Source organism: Nerophis ophidion, linkage group LG05 (assembly GCF_033978795.1).
Source record: "Nerophis ophidion isolate RoL-2023_Sa linkage group LG05, RoL_Noph_v1.0, whole genome shotgun sequence".
NCBI classification, from domain to species: domain Eukaryota; kingdom Metazoa; phylum Chordata; class Actinopteri; order Syngnathiformes; family Syngnathidae; genus Nerophis; species Nerophis ophidion.
This window is the reverse complement of record NC_084615.1, coordinates 41,684,685-41,702,955: the sequence shown is the minus strand read 5'-3', so window position 1 is coordinate 41,702,955 and position 18,271 is coordinate 41,684,685. Positions and strand designations below refer to the sequence as shown.

At 40.8% G+C, this 18,271-nt stretch overlaps 1 protein-coding gene across 3 annotated transcripts; it reads left to right on the top strand.

Annotated features, from left to right (window-relative positions):
• The first annotated feature begins 891 nt into the window (after window positions 1-891).
• Window positions 892-17,806, top strand: hmgn3 (high mobility group nucleosomal binding domain 3). Of its 3 annotated transcripts, XM_061900974.1 has the most exons (7): window positions 899-1,087; window positions 4,725-4,775; window positions 5,001-5,030; window positions 7,052-7,102; window positions 10,107-10,205; window positions 10,320-10,419; window positions 17,184-17,806. In XM_061900974.1, exons 1-7 carry the CDS (start codon window positions 1,073-1,075, stop codon window positions 17,189-17,191), a joined length of 354 nt encoding a protein of 117 aa, XP_061756958.1. In that variant the 5' UTR covers window positions 899-1,072; the 3' UTR covers window positions 17,192-17,806. The 3 variants fall into 3 exon arrangements, with proteins under 3 accessions (XP_061756959.1, XP_061756958.1, XP_061756960.1); XM_061900975.1 differs by lacking the exon at window positions 5,001-5,030 and having other exon boundaries at window positions 892-1,087; XM_061900976.1 differs by lacking the exon at window positions 10,320-10,419 and having other exon boundaries at window positions 905-1,087.
• Window positions 17,807-18,271: the final 465 nt, after the last annotated feature.

The following is an 18,271-nucleotide window of genomic DNA, read 5'->3' as shown; positions in this document are numbered from 1 at the left end:
AATAAAGTTGCCTTGCCTATATAATGATCAATAATAAACAAACAAAAATAAACACACACTGTATAAAAGTGACTGCAGCTACAATGTGTGCTTGTATTGGAAATGTATTCCATTCTTAAGGGGTGCAAAAAATAGATCTCCTTTACCCCAATTCTAAGATAATTCATAATTTTCCAAAATTTACAAAAAAATACATTTTTTTTTATGAGAATCATTTTTTTTAAAATACGTGTTCAAGCCATCTCCATGCAACCAGAATGAACTTTTTGTAACCTCTAATCTGTTTTGAAAAAGGTATTATACCAAAGATTACATTGCAAACGGTTTGAATCGAAAATCGATTCTGTATTATAGTCACCCCCAGGAATCAGAACCTAAAGTTTTTATTCCGTCTATAATTTGTGTAGCAGTCTACAAAACGCCTACTAAGCATGAAAAACGCTTGTATTATAAGTGAGTTTGTTTTCTTACCATTTATGGCTATTTCTGGTCAATAGTGAATAAACCTCAAACAGAATGATGGATTCCCTCCAAGGTGTTGATTATAGTATGACGTACGATTGGTGAAAAATGCGCAGCACGCAATTCTTTCGGCGTTGTTCTGGCACCACGTTCACATGTATGGTCCTTTTGTGTGTTTTATTTGCAACAATACAGTCCTACATTACCCAGATGCACCGAGAGGCAGGCTGCTGTTATGCGATTGCTTTGCACCGAGCACATAGCGAGAGGGGGGCGGGGTCGACACCAAAGGCCGCAGCCAATCAGGGGCAGCTTGTCATGGATGTCAATCACGCAGCCATGACGCTAGTATTTACATGGAGACAGTGTCAGCCAATGAGGAGTCAGCACGGGAGAAGATTTGGCCGTGGCTGGCCAATGGCGTGGCGGGACTCACACGGTTTTTTTTTTAGGCAGGGAGGGAGTGCATAATAATCAACGTATTAGCCAAGGTGCTTTTTACATATCGATCGATCTATTGCAAGCTACTTGGAATCCTCACAGCGTGTGGACTTTTTGGGACTTTACATCTCTCTTGGTGTTTTGCCTTGCCGGGTCGTTGACGAGCAACATGCCGAAGAGGAAGGTGAGTTTTTTCTTCACAATTTAAGCAGTTGAAAAAAAAACAAGCACTGAGGGTGCAGGGATAGCTAAGAGACGTCATTTTGCTTTAATTTATCTATACTTTCGTGGTTTTCATTCACATTTAGCTGTTTTTATTTTTCTTTTTTTGTCTGTCTTCGTGGACAGTGCACAATGTCACGGGGACACGACGAGAGGATAAATGCATAAATGGGCTGATGGCGGTCATGTGACCATTCCAAACGTTTAAGATAATAATTTTAAGAAATTACTATATAAACGAAGGCCGCCGTGGATGTGATTCAATAAGCATCGGCATCGAGGGTGGATGCTACCATTGTGTGCGAGTGTGCGCGTGAACGTGTCCGTGCGTGTACGTGTCTGCGTGTGTGCGAGATTGTGTATGAGAGGACAGGGGAAAAGGGGGTGGGGGCGGTGGGGGTATTTTGGGCCCATCCTAATCCATCACTGGCACCTCCTGGCTGCCCCACATCAAGTTAGGGATGATTGCATCCATGCTGCCCAATACGCACTGTGGCACTTATATTTTTGGCCTTCACTCAGTTGCCTTGTGGTTAGAGAGTCTAGGTCAGTGGTTCTTAACCTGGGTTCGATCGAACCCTAGGGGTTCGGTGAGTCGGCCTCAGGGGTTCGGCGGAGGTCAAACCACACCCGACTCATCGTGTAAATACAAACTTCTCCCTATCGGTGTATTACGGATACGGCAACAGCTGACTGATTTTTGCAGCTGTCTGATTGCTTGTGGGTTTATGCACTGTATTAGTTTTGTTGTTTGAACAAGGTCCTTGCACGGTTCATTTTGTGCACCAGTTAAAAAAACTTTAGTATGGGGAACATATTCACCATTAATTTGTTGTCTATTAATATGCAAATTAGTAACATATTGGCTCTTAACTAGTCATTATTAAGTACTTAATAATGCATTATTCGGCATGGCCTTATTATAACCCTGACCCTGATCCTAACCCAATAACTCTAGTCTTTGTTACTTAGAATATGTTCCCCATACTAAAGTGTTACCAAAAACATAACTTTGTCTTGAATTTACCATTTTATTTTTCACTAAAGTAGGGTTCAGTGAATGCGTACATGAAACTGGTGGGGTTCGGTACCTACAACAAGGTTAAGAACCACTTGTCTAAGTCGTGAGGTCAAACCCCAAAGTCATACCAAAGACAATAAAAATGGGACCCATTACCTCCCTGCATCAAAGGTAAGAATTGGGGGTTAAATCACCAAACATGATTCCCGAGCACGGCTGCTGCTCACTGCTCCCCTCACCTCCCAGGGGGTGGAACAAGGGGATGGGTTAAATGCAGAGGATAATCTCACCACACCTAGAGTGTGTGTGACAATCGTTGGCACGTTAACTTTTTAAGAGGGGTTAGTGCGTCTGCCTCACGATACGAAAGTCCTGTGTAGTCCTGGGTTCAATCCTGGGCTCGGGATCTTTCTATGTGGAGTTCGCATGTACACCTCGTGACTGCATGGGTTCCCTTTGGGTACTCCGGCTTCCTCCCACCGCCAAAGACATGCACCTGGGGATAGGTTGATTGGCAACATTAAATTGACCTTAGTGTGTGAATGTGAGTGTGAATGTTGTCTGTCTATCTGTGTTGGCCCTGCGATGAGGTGGCGACTTGTCCAGGGTGTACCACGCCTTCCGCCCGGTTGTAGCTGAGACAGGCAGCAGCGCACCCCGCCACCCCAAAGGGAATAGGCGGTAGAAAATGGATGGATGGATAGTAAACAAATGCCTGTGAAAATTACAATTTCCTTATATTTCACAGAATTACCTGTTATTTCAAAGTAAATAGTAGGGGTGTCAAACATACGGCCCGGTTTTATCGAGCCCGCGGGATGAGTTTGCTAAGTATAAAAATGAGCTGAAATGTTTGACTGAAAGAAACCGCTGTTCTAAACGTGTCCACTAGATGTCACAATAGCAATTCTTTGTGTCTTTGTAGATGATGCTTACTATGTAAAAAACAAAAACAAAACACATGATGTTAGTACATCAGTTGAGGAAAATGAGTAAACTACATAAATAATATCCTGTAATTAGATTTTGATATGATTATTTAATCTTGATACATTGAAAATTAACACAAATTAGTTGACTGATTAACATTATCAGATATTAATTCAGAAAGTATAAACAAGGACAAATAAAGATAGAATACTAATAACCGCAACATGTAAGTGTAAAAAAACAACAACATTATGATTTGTACATTTTCAGAATGTGCTTGTTCTATTTTTAAACAAAGAAAACAACATGAAGTTGTCTTTATTTTTAAGTTATCGTGCCGTGAATTTACCAGTTTGGCCCACTTAGGAGTGGATTTTTCTCCATGTGGCCCCCGATCTAAAATGAGTTTGACACCACTGTGTTATACTGTAGCTTAATAAATATTGTGTCCTAAGGGGTTCCGTAGACTGCGTTGCACACTCTTGCACAGTAACTGTCATTATGCTGTTAAAACGAGAGAAATTAACAATAAAACTACAATTGTAATTATTGTAATTACTATTAAATTACAACTGTGGAGTTATAGCATTTAGTTGTAACTTTATTGTAAGCAACTGAAAAATGTAGCTTGGCAGTTACTGTAAATGTTATACAGTAATGCAATTACAAGCCAATATTTTGCTGTGAATTTACATTGAACATTTTACAGCGCAGCTCAACCGCAAAAAGACAGTGGCTATTGGAAGAAGACACAGAGAAGCTATTATTGCCGAAATATGAAAATGATTGCGTATAACCACATTTTAAAACTTTAACAACGATTCAGGAACATTTGCATGACATTTTTTTCTTATTGTCCCCATGGCTGTTTATTAGCAAGTACTACATATTACACAAAACAGCAACAATAATGTTGTAATAGCGATGCAGAGACAGATAAAGCTGCTCATAATTCAAATGCGGCTACTGTCATTGAGTTCATTTTTTAAAAGAACTACGTCAGGATGTTGCTTACAGCCACAGCTGCTATTATCATGCACCCTGTGGCCATAGGATTCTGACAGGTAATTGGAGCATTTAGCCCCCGATATACCTCAAGTATATTGCGATGATGTAGCAACCGTTCTGTGTGTTTGTAACAGAACTTAAAAAATAGTTTGTCTTAGTCGGATACATTGTGGTCGTCTACCACCCTATACTTATTTTTGTACTTTCCAACGTTGCTCAGAGGGAGACATTTGCCTCAGGGGTTATCGGCCGTCCTGTGGGGGCGCTATGTGGTCATGGTGTGATGGCTCCTGTGATAGTGTTTACTCACATGTCTCCTCTGTACTCAGCCATGCATTCATATAGTTGCATATGTGTGTGTGTTTGTGTGCGTGTGTGTTTGTGTTTGATATTTGTGTCCATGCGTGCGTATGTGATAATGGGTGATTTGGTCCATCGGGGTACTGTTTTTAACTTTGTAAAGCACTTTGCCTTGCATTTCTTTTATGTTTTAAAAGCGCTTTCTAAATAAAGATTGATTGATTGATTGATTGATTGATACACTTAGCGAGTTATCATACTTTTCCTTCATATTTAAAATGTTTGGCCTTAGCTGTCACTATTTTAACCTTTCCTCCATCTCTTATCGTGGATCCTACAGTCTTCTGAGGGTCCTGAGGGCAAAGAGGCCTCCAAAGTCACAAAACAAGAGGTAAACCTTGCCGTGTGTTTGTGTTTGTGTTTGTGTGTGTGTGTGCAGTGCTGGCAAGATGTATGTCTGCATGATGATTTGGCCTCATCCTGAAAAGCCGTACTGTACATGCAGTCAGCAAGAAGATCAGCTGAAGATAAGACTGTTCTTGTACAACTGATATGTCTCCTCTCTCTTTCTGTCACTGTCTCTCTCTCTCTCATTGATCATCTTTTGCTCCGGTAGCCCACCAGAAAGTCAGAGAGATTGTCAGCGGTAAGTTTGGTCCCCCGCAGCCTCGCTATCTTCACTTCCATCCTCTCCTTCCTCCCGCATCCAGTCCACAAGGCCCAGTAACACAAGCTCGGTTTTGAGTCCTCCACGGGTTTCACACACCGTCTACAATTGTCTCGTATTCTTGTCTTATTGCTGTTGTCTTTAGTCCAATCGTGGTCCAATGTGGTGTATTATCCCTGCGGATAATGAAGGCTGCATGATTATGTGTTTTAATTCATCAAAACTAACTATGTACCAATTATTTAACTAATCAGAGGTTAAACGGGAGCCTTGAATCTTAATTCTACTTTCAAAAAGACATTTTGAAGTTTCACAGAGACACTTTTGTGCTCATAGTGCACACAGCAAGGTCCAATGGCAGAAGCCCATTGGGACGGCCAGTCTCAGGTCCACAACAGTGATCTCTGACCTCACAGGCAGACAAAATGTCCACAGACAACTCCAGAATTTTGTCAAAAGTCTTCCTCAAAGATGTGGAAGTCTGTCTCTTTGCAAAGGTAGTAGATATGTGAGCATTGCAGTCTAGCATCATGCAGCCTCACCACAATGCTTCTGTTTTTATATGTGTGGAACTCTTTCCATGGTGTTTGTGCATGTGTATTTTTATGTACTGTTGCATGTTCCTTGGTTTCACCTTTGTAGCCTTTTAACTTACCTTTTTTAACAATTAAAATAACTGATATGCTGTTTTAATCATAGTAATACGCTACAAAGAAAGTAGGGATGTAACAATTTGAAAATGTCATGTCATGGTTATTGTGACCAAAATTATCACGGTAATCAATATTATTTCAAGGTGTGCTCAAAAAGTACTTTTACACACACACATACGTTTTTTTTTTTTTTTTAAACGTTTATGTATTAGCAGTATGACTGTGAGTTTTTGAAAGTGTGGTCATCAATCACATGTTTTACAATCATTAAAATTGGTTCTTGAACAGAGTTCGTAAATAGAAAAGTCCATATATTATAGAACATTTCTCAACAAGAAACAATGTAAACATGAATAATGTCTTCCAGCCTCGACGAAAGTCCATATTTTGGTTAAAGTTTGTACACTTTGAACACAATATAAAGCGCTATACCTTGCTGTATATCAAACAAATATAACAAGGGGGTGATGGATTAACTTTGTATTTATTTACAAAGTCCAAACAACTTGCTGAACTGCTTTCATTTGCAGCCTGCTGACACGCACACACACACTGTCACTAGCCCTGTGGTGCACTCACAGTTTGAAATACCCAAATTCCATAACTTTAACAGCTATGTCATTACAATTATTTTGGGGAAAAACTTAAGTCGACTTTACCTTGTCAATTAATCATTATTTGCAGCAAAAGGGAGCGGCAGGGGTGCATCCACAACACTGCTGATACTTCTGGAATATTTCAAATATCACATCACTATTCCATTTCTTTCTTTGGACTCATGTCATGCTAACAAAACTAGAAAATGTTGTAAAAAGGCTAAAAAACACTAAGTTGCACAGTAGCTAACAGATGCACTATGCTGACTGAATGAGCACTGGAGATCTATCAGCTCTTCAACAATGGATGTGGACAAAATAGCTGCCCTGAGAGGGACAACATGTGTGGATGAAACCTACATACACTGAGACAATGTTCGTACACCAAAGCATATTTTTATTCAATATGTGGTTCGTGAATTGAAAAGTTTTTACATTGAGGGGTTTGTAAATCAATGTTCCTCTGTACTAATTGTTGTAAATTTTTTCCACGGTTTATCATTATACTGGAAAGCGTTACGTCCATGAAAGCCTGTCATTATTACTTCTATAATTAGGAAAATGTTGCATATTAAAGAATCTGTATCATCTTTATTGTGGATAGCGGTCAATTTGAGGAATCCCTAATCTTAGATGAGTTTCTTAGTAGTGCCTTCAGCTTAATTTACAAGTAGAACGAAAGTTACTTACAAAAAAACTAATTATAGCAACAAGCTGGCTCAGTCTTAACAAGGTTCTGTTGATTCTGCAGAAGCCTGCACCACCAAAGCCCGAGGCCAAGCCCAAGAAGGTCATCTTCAAGGTAAGAAAATAAAAACACATACACAACCTGTCATGCAACAATGTACCGATAACTCAAATAAATAACTACTATTTTTTCGCTGAAGTGAAGTGAATTTATATTTATATAGCGCTTTTCTCTAGTGACTCAAAGCGCTTTACATAGTAAACCCAATATCTAAGTTAAATTTAAACCAGTGTGGGTGGCACCAGGGGCGCCGCTAGGGATTTTGGGCCCCATGAAAATAATCTTTACAGGGCCCCCAACACATAATTTCATATAATTTCATCATCATTAGGGGCCTCTCTGGACCCCCCTCCATCATTGGCCCCTAGAATCCGTCTCCTAATTTACTGACGAATTTATGAATCAGAAACAATACAAAAAGGATGCCGTTGTAAGTTAATAATAATAACACAGACACTTGTAAACGTGTTGGCATAGTAGCTAATGCTAACGATGCTGGCATTATTTTACAACAACAGCATGTACAAATATGCATGAAAACACCCCTACAGACATCACACATGGGATGGTTTACTGGTAGTAAATATGAATTGTTTAAGTTATACTGTTAAACTTACAAACGTTGCTTGGAGTAATGAATGAAGAATCCATACCAGTAAAAACGCAATGGATGGCAGGAAGACTGAATGCCACTTCTACCTCAGCTGTAGAAAGCACCAAATGGAAGGACCTTGCAGCACCTGCAAAGAGCGAATTTGTCCAAGAGATGGCGCCGTAGCACAAACAGTAAAACACCTTCTCAGTGTTGTTGCTTGTTTTTTTGTTTGTTTTTTATAACATTATTTTCGTTTTGTATGTCAGCCAAGAACAATACATAAATCTTTATAAAAAAAGGAAAAAAGTAGCGGCTTTTAGTCAGGAATTTACAGTACATACAGTTAGTTGTTTGAGCAAATCAAAGTCAAAAGTAAACAATAACTAAACCAAAGCAAAAACTGCTATCCATTACTCATCTAAATCCTTTGTTTTTGCTTTTCAAGTCATCCTCTGTCCTGCGAATTATACCCTGAATTTGTAACATGAACGAGCCAAAAAGGATTTAGCAAAAATCAAAAATATGTATCTAATCACTCTAGTGTTGATCATATACTGGTATTTCCCTTTGTATCAACACCACCGATTTATGAATCGATGCAACCTCTCCTTATGCGTCGTGTAGCCTGTCTGCTACAAACTAACACAGCACTCTTACATTTTCCTCTCTCGACTCGTAGTAATCTACTTTCCTGTTAATAGCTGCTTACTATATGCTGTAACATGATTGCATCTATACTTTCAAAGTTTATTAAGATCTTATTTCTTGTGTTGCTTCAACATAGCTAAGCGGCAAGATGAGTAATTAGCGTGCCTCCTTCTGGCTTGCTCTTACTTGCCATGTAACATGTTTAAATAGCAGTTTAGTTTTCACAAAGAAGGTGTGTTTTTTTTAACTTGGGGGAGTGGCTCCACACTGTGCATGGATATACAACTGTGTATGGAAATACACAGTTAGTTGCCCGCCACCTCTGTCAGCCAAAGGACCACAAAATAAAAAAAGGATCAGCCCGAGAGGATAAGCTTTTTAAAGATTTGTGATTGGCATTGACTTTTATATGAAAATTGCCCTATTCCTAAAATTCAGTAAATAATTGTAGTAAATAATAATAGTTTAAGATTCATTACGTTTTTTCAATCTGATTTTCGAGTGTTTCTCTGATAGTGGGCCGGGAATGTCCATCCATCCATCCATCCATCTTCTTCCGCTTATCCAAGGTCGGGTCACGGGGGCAGCAGCCTAGGCAGGGAAGCCCAGACTTCCCTCTCCACAGCCACTTCGTCTAGCTCTTCCCGGGGGATCCCGAGGTGTTCCCAGGCCAGCTGGGAGACATAGTCTTCCCAACGTGTCCTGGGTCTTCCCCGTGGCCTCCTACCGGATGGACGTGCCCTAAACACCTCCCTAGGGAGGCGTTCGGGTGGCATCCTGACCAGATGCCCGAACCACCTCATCTGGCTCCTCTCGATGTGGAGGAGCAGCGGCTTTACTTTGAGTTCCTATCGAATGACAGAGCTTCTCACCCTATCTCTAAGGGAGAGCCCCGCAACTCGGCGGAGGGCACTCACTTCGGCCGCTTGTACCCTAGTGTATTAGATTCTGCAACTAGTGTTTGGATCCCATTGTACGCAATATCTGAAGAGCATGGAAAAAAGCATTTCACTTTGGTGTAGTCTGCATGTGACGAATAAACTTTGAACTTTGAACCCTGAACCTTGAACCCCTTGAGCGTCACAGTGAGATGTTGCAAGCAGCAGAATATTTTTATTATTATTTGTGTCTACACTCTAGTATTCATGTTAGAACATTGCACATGCCTGCAGCTAGGTCGCAACAGTGTTCAATCAACAGTTGGTGCCCTGTTCTACCCAGTAGAAGTAGTAAGTACATAGGAACACATGCGGACAGAGCTAAAGAGATGAAGAAATTTGTGATAGGAATACAAAGAAAATTAACGAGGATATACATAGAGTATACATATACATACATACTATATTATATAGTTTTATATATGTATATATATACATAAACATACATTCTACACAGACGTCACCGTATGTTGGTTTATTGTGTAAACTCAGCAAGAACAACAACGTGTAACAACAATATATTAACTTCTCAAAAAAAGTTTGTCCCACAGGGGGTCATGACTGAAAATATTTCAGAATCCCTTACTGTAATGTATTGATTGTTGAGAAGGTTGAGAAAATAAGTATGTCAACATGTAAAAGCGGCCTAGTGACAGTTTTGGGAATGCACATTTATTGACGATCTAGCGATATTTACGTTTCACGTGTGCTGCAACCTGTTTCGGCAGCAGACTTAGCATCAGCATCCAAAATTATTTTTTCCCTTGCTGGGTTTTGCCACAGAGAAAAATCCAAACACAGCGTGATTGACAAAAGTCTTGATTTGCAAAACTCTTGACTAAGCTTTGAATGATTTGATTTGATGCCCTTTGTGCAGAAGGTGGTGGATGAAAAGGGGGCAAAGGCGAAGAAAAGCACCACCAAGGGGAAGAAGGAAGATGGCCCAGCCCAGAATGGAGATGCCAAAGATAATGAGGTATGCAAATCAATATTTATAACATCCAAGAAGGCCATTGGTAATGTTTAATAAATATTGTGTCAATTTGTGTTTGAAAACATATTCTGTATGCACACATGCGCGTGCGCATAGATCTTTGTGTGTCGTCCGTCTGTCAGTGTGTCTTCCGTCAGAAGCACGGCTCCCTCCTTGACATCAGTGCGAGGGCAGAGTGAAACAGTCAGCGTTAAGGGTATGGTCGTGTGTTCCTAACCCACACTTGTGTGCGAGTGTGTGCTGTACTAACTCATGCTAAACACTAAATTAATAACAATTGCCAAACAGACACCTTTTTAACTGAAATGTGGAACGGTTCAGTTTAGAGTTTGTTTTAGTTTGGAAATATTGAACTTTGCAAGAAGATCTAAGGTGAGCTCATGTAAAGAAAAAGGCTGGTGTCATTGCATTTCTGAAAGAGGATGTTTGTCCGATGTCCAATTGCTCTGATGTTTGCTTGCATGCAGCGCACAGCCACTAGGGGACATATTTTCATGTCAGTTGTTCCTCTATTTTTGTTCGTAGTCCGTTCCAGAAGGTCAGACAAAGACCAAATTGTAAATCATGTTCATCAAATTAATCTGTTGCTGACACCCAAACCTATGAACACAAAACACATTTATAGAGAATAACAATAGTTTTACATACAGAAAACTACGCAAAATACATATGAAGACTCTTGTTAGCAAATTCGGCGGTGAGAGGGAGGAGGGGAGACCGAGTTATTTCTTGAATTCCATAGTGTTTTTCAAGGGGTGGGGGAGATAGTAAATTCTTAGATGCATTACATTTGGGACGTTGACAATTCTGAATCGATGGAGAACCGTCCAAATATCGATTATTGTAGTATGGTTAAAAAAGTAATACGGATAGTTGTAAGATGATGAACTTGTCAGGGACTTTACAGAGGAAGGACACAAAGGGAACGTTTGCAGAGAAGATGCTGGTGAGTTTATTACCAGGCAAGGGTCGATACACGAAGGACAGTCCATTACAGCAAAGGTATCCAAAAGGTGGCAGGCAGAAGACAAGATCCAAAAACAAGCAGTGGTTGATAACAATACTGATCAGGACTGAGAATGCTGGGACGTAACAAGCAAGGGGATATATATGGAGCTTATGATGACCCAGGATAGGGAACACCTGGGCAGATACAGACAGACAATGATTAGGAACACGTCGGTGGATACAGAGAAGCACAGTGGTCCCAAAGGTTGGTGTAGCCAACCAATAATAATGATAAATGTTACTTATATAGCGCTTTTAGAAGGAACTCAGAGACGCTTACCCCATAATCAAAATAAAACATGATCATAATCATAAAAGCACACACATAAAAGTATTAAAATAACCTGAATCAACATAAAAATGGGCAAAACCAAAAATAACTTTGTGTTGTGAGATGGTTTGTCCAGTTTAAAAGGAGTTTTGAATAGCTGGGTTTTTAATAGTCTTTTGAACATTGTAGGATTATGACATGAAAGGGTGGAAATGGAGAAAGAGTTCCAGAGGGTGAGGGCAGTGATGGAGAAGGCACGGTCCCCCCAGGTTTGATGTTGGGATCTATGAAGAGGGGACAACAGGTGATTGTTGGTGGAACGTAGGTGTCTAACAGGAATGTGAGGGCTGCGGAAGTCAGAGAGATTGAACGGGCTGTAGAGGGCATTATGGGTCAGGAGAAGGATTTTGAACTGAATGCGTTGCGAGATAGGTAGCCAGTAAAGTTCCTGTAGGACGGGGTGATGTGGTCACAGCAACGGGTATGAGTGAGGAAGCATGCAGCCAAATTTTGGATGAGTTGAAGTTTTTGGAGGACTTTAAAAGCTGAACCATAGAGGATGCTGTTGCAGTAATCCAGTCTGGAGGTGTTGAAGGCATGACTGAGTGTTTCAGCAGTAGAGAAGGAAAGGAGGGGTCGGAGACGGCCAATATTCCTGAGGTGGAGGTATGCTGTTTTAGTGATATGTTTGACATGATCTTCAAATTAAATGTTATTGTCCAAGATGAGACCAAGATGGAAAACATGGCAGAGCTCTTACATCAACGGCCGGCTCCTGACGGTCCTGGGGAACATCAGGATGAGCAGAATGATAGCTGGAGGTGATAACCCGAGAAAGGGCCCACTGACATTCCTCTGGGCCCTTATCCCTCCCAGTTCACCATGTACTGAAGACCACGCCCACAGCGTCGAACAGTAAAAAGCTTCTTGACGGTGTAAACTGGGCCAACCTCCATGAGCTTGGCACACATACAGTAGGTGGGCAGGTGGAGGGCATCATTGGGCTGGACTTGGCAGGCTATACTTGACCAACATGAAACAATGGTAAACTCACTTGGACCTGGGAAGCTTAAGACAGACACACACTGGGTTATTAATTTTGATACCGGAAAGGGTCTAACAAACCTGGGTGCGAGTTTCTTGGACTCTATATGAAGAGGGAGGTTTTTGGAGCATAGCCAACATTTCTGGCCCACATCATAGGCTGGGGGGCAGGTGCTCTTTTGTGGTCAGCGGCATCCTTGTAGGTCTGTGACTGGCGCAGAAGTTTGTTGCAAGCCTGTTCCCAGGTTTCCTTACAGCGTTGCATTAAGGCCAATGCAGAGGGAACTGTAGAGTCTGCAATTGGCAAGGAGAATAGAGAGGGCTGATGACCAAAATTAACAGGATGAAGGGTGTTATGGGTCAACTCCATTCATACAAGTTGTTTGACCCATGCCAAGGAATTCTGAGATGCTAGGCACTGTACTTTGGTCTTCAGTACTTGGTTAAACGTGTCTGCTTGACTGTTGGACTGGCGGTGGAACCCAAAAGACAGGCTGAACGTTCACCCCAGCCTGGCACAGAACTCTTTCCAAAAAAGCAAGACAAATTGGGTACATGGTCGGACACAACATCCTGAGAGAAACCAGAGGTACAGAATATATGATTAAGTAATACCTCGGCTGTTTCTTTGGCTGAGGAGATTTGGACAAATATTGGGGGGGGGGGGGTATAAAATAGTCAGGAAGTTTCATGAATACAAAGGATCATGGGTATTTGTTGTGTTGCGTTTATGTTGTGTTACTGTGAGGATGTTCTCCCGAAATGTGTTTGTCGTTCTTAAATGGTGTGGCTTCAAAGCGTGGCGCATATTACTAAGAGTGTTAAAATTGTTTATGTCACAACCATTAGTGTACTCTGTGTCACCCAGTATGCCTTGCAGTCGTGTGCGTGTTGCCGCGGAAGTCACACACAACATGACGCTGGACTGACAAGCAGATCGTGTATGATGTATAAGGCGACAAAGCCAATGGCTTCATAGCACGCACTAATACTTATTGGCTGGGTGACTGCCGGTAGTCATTCAAGAGAATAATAAATGGCTCTTTGAATGACAAAGGATACCGATCCCAGAACCATCTATATCAAATATCTCCGGATGGTTTAACCGCCACCCACCCGAATCAAATTAAAATCTATTTTTTCGTCATGTCAACCGCCCGACACATACACACAATGTATATCCCATATATACGGTCGTGCTCAAAAGTTTACATACACTTGTAAAGAACACATAATGTCATGGCTGTCTTGACTTTCCAATAATTTCTACAACTCTTTTTTTTGTGATTGAGTGATTGGAACACATACTTGTTGGTCACAAAAAACATTCATGAAGTTTGGTTCTTTTATCAATTTATTATTGCTTTACTGAAAATGTGACAAAATCTGCTGGCTCAAAAGTATACATACAGCATTGTTAATATTTGGTTACATGTCCCTTGGCAAGTTTCACTCCAATAAGGTGCTTTTGGTAGCCATCCGCAAGCTTCTGTAAGCTTTTGGTTGAATATTTGACCACTCCTCTTGACAAAATTGGTGCAGTTCAGCTACATTGGTTGGTTTTCTGATATGGACTTGTTTTTTCAGCATTGTCCACACGTTTAAGTCAGGACTTCGGAAAGGCCATTCTAAAACCTTCATTCTTACCTGATTTAGCCATTCTTTTACCACTTTTTACGTGTGTTTGGGGTCATTGTCCTGTTGGAACACCCAACTTTGCCCAAGACCCAACCTCCTGGCTGATGATTTTAGGTTGTCCTGAAGAATTTGGAGGTAATCTTCCTTTTTTTTTGTCTTATTTACTCTCTGTAAAGCACCAGTTCCATTGGCAGCAAAACAGGCCCAGAGCATAATGCTACCACCACCATGATTGACGGTAGGCATGGTGTTCCTTGAATTAAAGGCTTCACTTTTTCTCCTTCAAACATCCATCCATTGATTTTCTACCGCTTATTCCCTTTGGGGCTGCGGGGGGCGCTGTTGCCTATCTCAGCTACAATCGGGCGGAAGGCGGGGTACACCCTGGACAAGTCGCCACCTCATCGCAGGGCCAACACAGATAGACAGACAACATTCACACTCACATTCACACACTAGGGCCAATTTAGTGTTTCCAATCAACCTATCCCCAGATGCATGTCTTTGGAAGTGGGAGGAAGCCGGAGTACCCAGAAGGAACCCACGCATTCACGGGAAGGACATGCAAACTCCACACAGTAAGATCCCGAGCCCGGGTTTGAACCCAGGACTACTCAGGACCTTCGATTTGTGAAACATATTGCTAGATATTGTGGCCAAACAGCTCAATTTTTTTTTCATTTGACCACAGAACTTTTCTTCAGAAGGTCTTATCTTTGTCCATGTGATGTCAGATGAAACAAAAATTGAGCTGTCATGCCATGCGTGTTTGCGAGAGGAGCGGGTGTCGGGTGAAGTGTGCCGCCATGCTCGAGAGGTTGTGGCAGCGGTGTCGAGAGGCTAAAGAGAGAGGCGAGGCGTGCGAGCGTGTTTAGGGGTTAAAATGCGTTCCAGTTGGCAAGTCTGTTGGTCACCCTCTGGGTGGGCGTGTCACTCATGTCATATTAATACATTTTTGTTTCTAATATATTTGCGTTCAACTAGGGCTCGGCGATATATCGAATATACTCGATACATCGCGGGTTTGTCTCTCTGTGATATAGAAAATGATTATCATGATATTCGACTATACGTTCTCACACAGTTGCTTTTAACTGCAGGCATTACACTACAGGCATTTTGCACTCTTTCTTGTCTCTCCTTCTTACAGAGACGTAAAACAAGCGTACCTTCTTACATACGTCACATACTGTCATGCGTGCAACGTCATACGCCCTCGCCAAGCAGACAGGTAGCGGCATGGTAAGGTTAGCTGTGGTGCTATTGGTAATACGAGAGAAAGATGGTGCGAATGTGGTAACAAATGAAGGAATAATTAATTCCCAAGAAAAACAGCAGGGAGTCCATCGTCTGGCGGTGGTTTGGCTTCAAGCAAGTATGCGGCAAAAGCGTTACTACAAAAAGTAGCACCACTGCTAATGCGTTGCATCATTTGAAAAGTCACCCGCAGAGAATGAAGAGTGCTTGAAACTCTGCATGTCAACATCTCCGTTTGGTGCCACATTCACAAAAGGCCCAAGCAACCATTTCCACGTCAACACCGTATGAAAAAAATAGTCAACAACAGAAGGAGATAACGTCCGGAGTAACTTACCGCATTGCGAAGGACATACACTATTTGATTTCTTATTATGCAGCTCATTTTTATTTGGCAGTTATTGAAATATCTTGTGCTACATCATGCATAAAAGTGCACTTTATTAGTTTTAAACTATTGTAGTGGTGTTCTGCACAAAAAGTGCACTTTAATTTAGTTGTGTTTTGATATGTCATCTTAGTGACATCATGCACAAAAGTGCACTCATAGCTTGTTTTAAAATGTCTCTGACAATCTTGCACTTTCTGTTTTGGAAATTACATTATTTTTTGTGCCACTGTTAAAAAACTGAAAGTTTAAAATGAGCATACAGTATATCAATGCATTAAAAACAAGAATGTTTTAATGTACACACATAGAATCATCATACTGCTTTGATTATATGCATCAAGCGTTAATTCATGGCTGAGGCAAAATATCGAGATACATATCATGTATCGTGACATGGCCTAAAAATATCGAGATATTGATAAAAAGACATATTGCCCAGCCCTACGTTCAACCAGTAAGGTCCCATAGATCGACTGGTCGATCGCGATCGACGGGTTGGCGACCTCTGGATTAAAGCCAGCTATAACAGACTGAACAGCCACACATAACTTGAATTACTTCAACTTTAATTTTGATTTCCCCTCTGGGATTGATAAAGTATCTCTGATTCTGATTCTGATTTACGCTGGACGCATCACTGACAACAATGCAATATGAAGTATAAACGATAAAACATTGAATATTGTGAGAAAGTGAAAGTTCAACTCCTACCTTGTTTCTTTCCCTGACGACCTCCTTAAAGTTTTGTAATCAAGCAAAAATATCATCATTATGCACGGTAATTAATTTAAATATGCCTCATTTGAAATCATATATACGTGTTTTATAATGTCCACAAAATTCAATTAGAAGGAGGTGATGTGTGTGTGATCTTGTGTTGACTTAATTTGTTGGTTATAGTTAATTTACATGATGAGTGGGAAACATTTTTTGGATTGGGTCTGTATATTGACGCACTTTCAAATGAAATTTGTTGTCACTGACCATAAATTCTATATTCGCCCACAAGTGGGTAGCAATATCACTCCAACATAATCTATAGTGCACTAAATAGGCAAAAACACACTGCAAGCCAATCATTTAGTTAAACTTGTGATGTCTCGTGGACCGCACTGATCGACTATAGGAAAACCACAGCAACAAAAAATGTAGTCAAAAATAGAATAATTCGAAAAAGTGGTCGTACGCAAAATCTGGTAAACTGTGATAAAAGTACTTAAACTGTTGCAGGAAATGAGGTGGAGTGAAGTTGAAACAATGAAAACAGCAATTTAACAAAGTATTTGCAGTGTTCCCAAAAGGCCATTTTGTGACTCGTGACTTTTATCTCTTCAACTTCTCCTCCCTGCAGGCAAGTGATGCAGCTGAGGAGGCAACTGAGGAGAAGGAGTGAAGTTAAAAGGACGCCACTTGTACCTGCCTCGTTCTCCACGGTGGCAAAGTTTTGTTTTCTTTCTAACCGACAATTTTTTGTACCATACTGATTTTTTGTAGACTTGTGATTCAATGGTAGAGATGAACGACCAGCATCCCTAAATACCTTTTATGTCCACACTACTTTTGACTTCCTCTTGCTACACCACAGTACGTTCTCACTATTACGCTATGCGGCAACATCAAGTGTGTGTTATTTTTTTTATGATTAGACAGCTGCAGATGTTCTCCATTCTGACCGCTAAAGTTGCTTTCCCTTTTATTGTATCCGGGAGGAAGTGTTGTTTGAATGCAGAGCACTGAAGGAACAAAAAAAACTGAGAACATCTGCAGCATTTTAACAGTTTATGGTTTTTAGAACGGCCCGTAGCTCCTTTTGTATGCTCCTTTACTCCTTCCCAAATGTTCAATTTTCCTGCCGCAGAGTGACATAGCAATAAGCAGCGGTGCTTGTGTTCCACTGGCCGAGCGCCTCAATTGGCTTCACCGGGGTATTCATTCTGTTCGCAGAGTATTTTCAAATAAAATAAGTTGACTAATTGTTTTTTCTCTGTGACTTTAACTTTTTATTGTGTACTTAATTTTGCATCATTAGCAAACTGTGTGACAATTCAACTTTTTCAAAAATTCCAGCAAAAAAAGGTAAATGTAGTAGTAACCATAGACCTGGAAATGGATATAGCAAAACAACACTCTTCTTGCTGCTTAGTATGAAATTGCAAAGCGCTTTTGTCTCTGTACTGTACATCATTTGTGATCAAAGTTAAGGATTATCATGTTGTGTGGTTCACTTCTTGTTACACTTATTTGATGACAGTGAAGAATGTTCAAACATAAATGCAAACAAATTAGAGGTGGGCCCTCGCTATTCAATCTCAGAGTACTGCCATGGGTATTCCAAAGGGCCTTTTGACAAAGTCAGTGCTTGTGCGGCGATGTATCTCTCTTTTGTTGTGTGTGTGTGACAGGTTGTTGGGGTGCCATGTGGCCGAGACAAACACAACT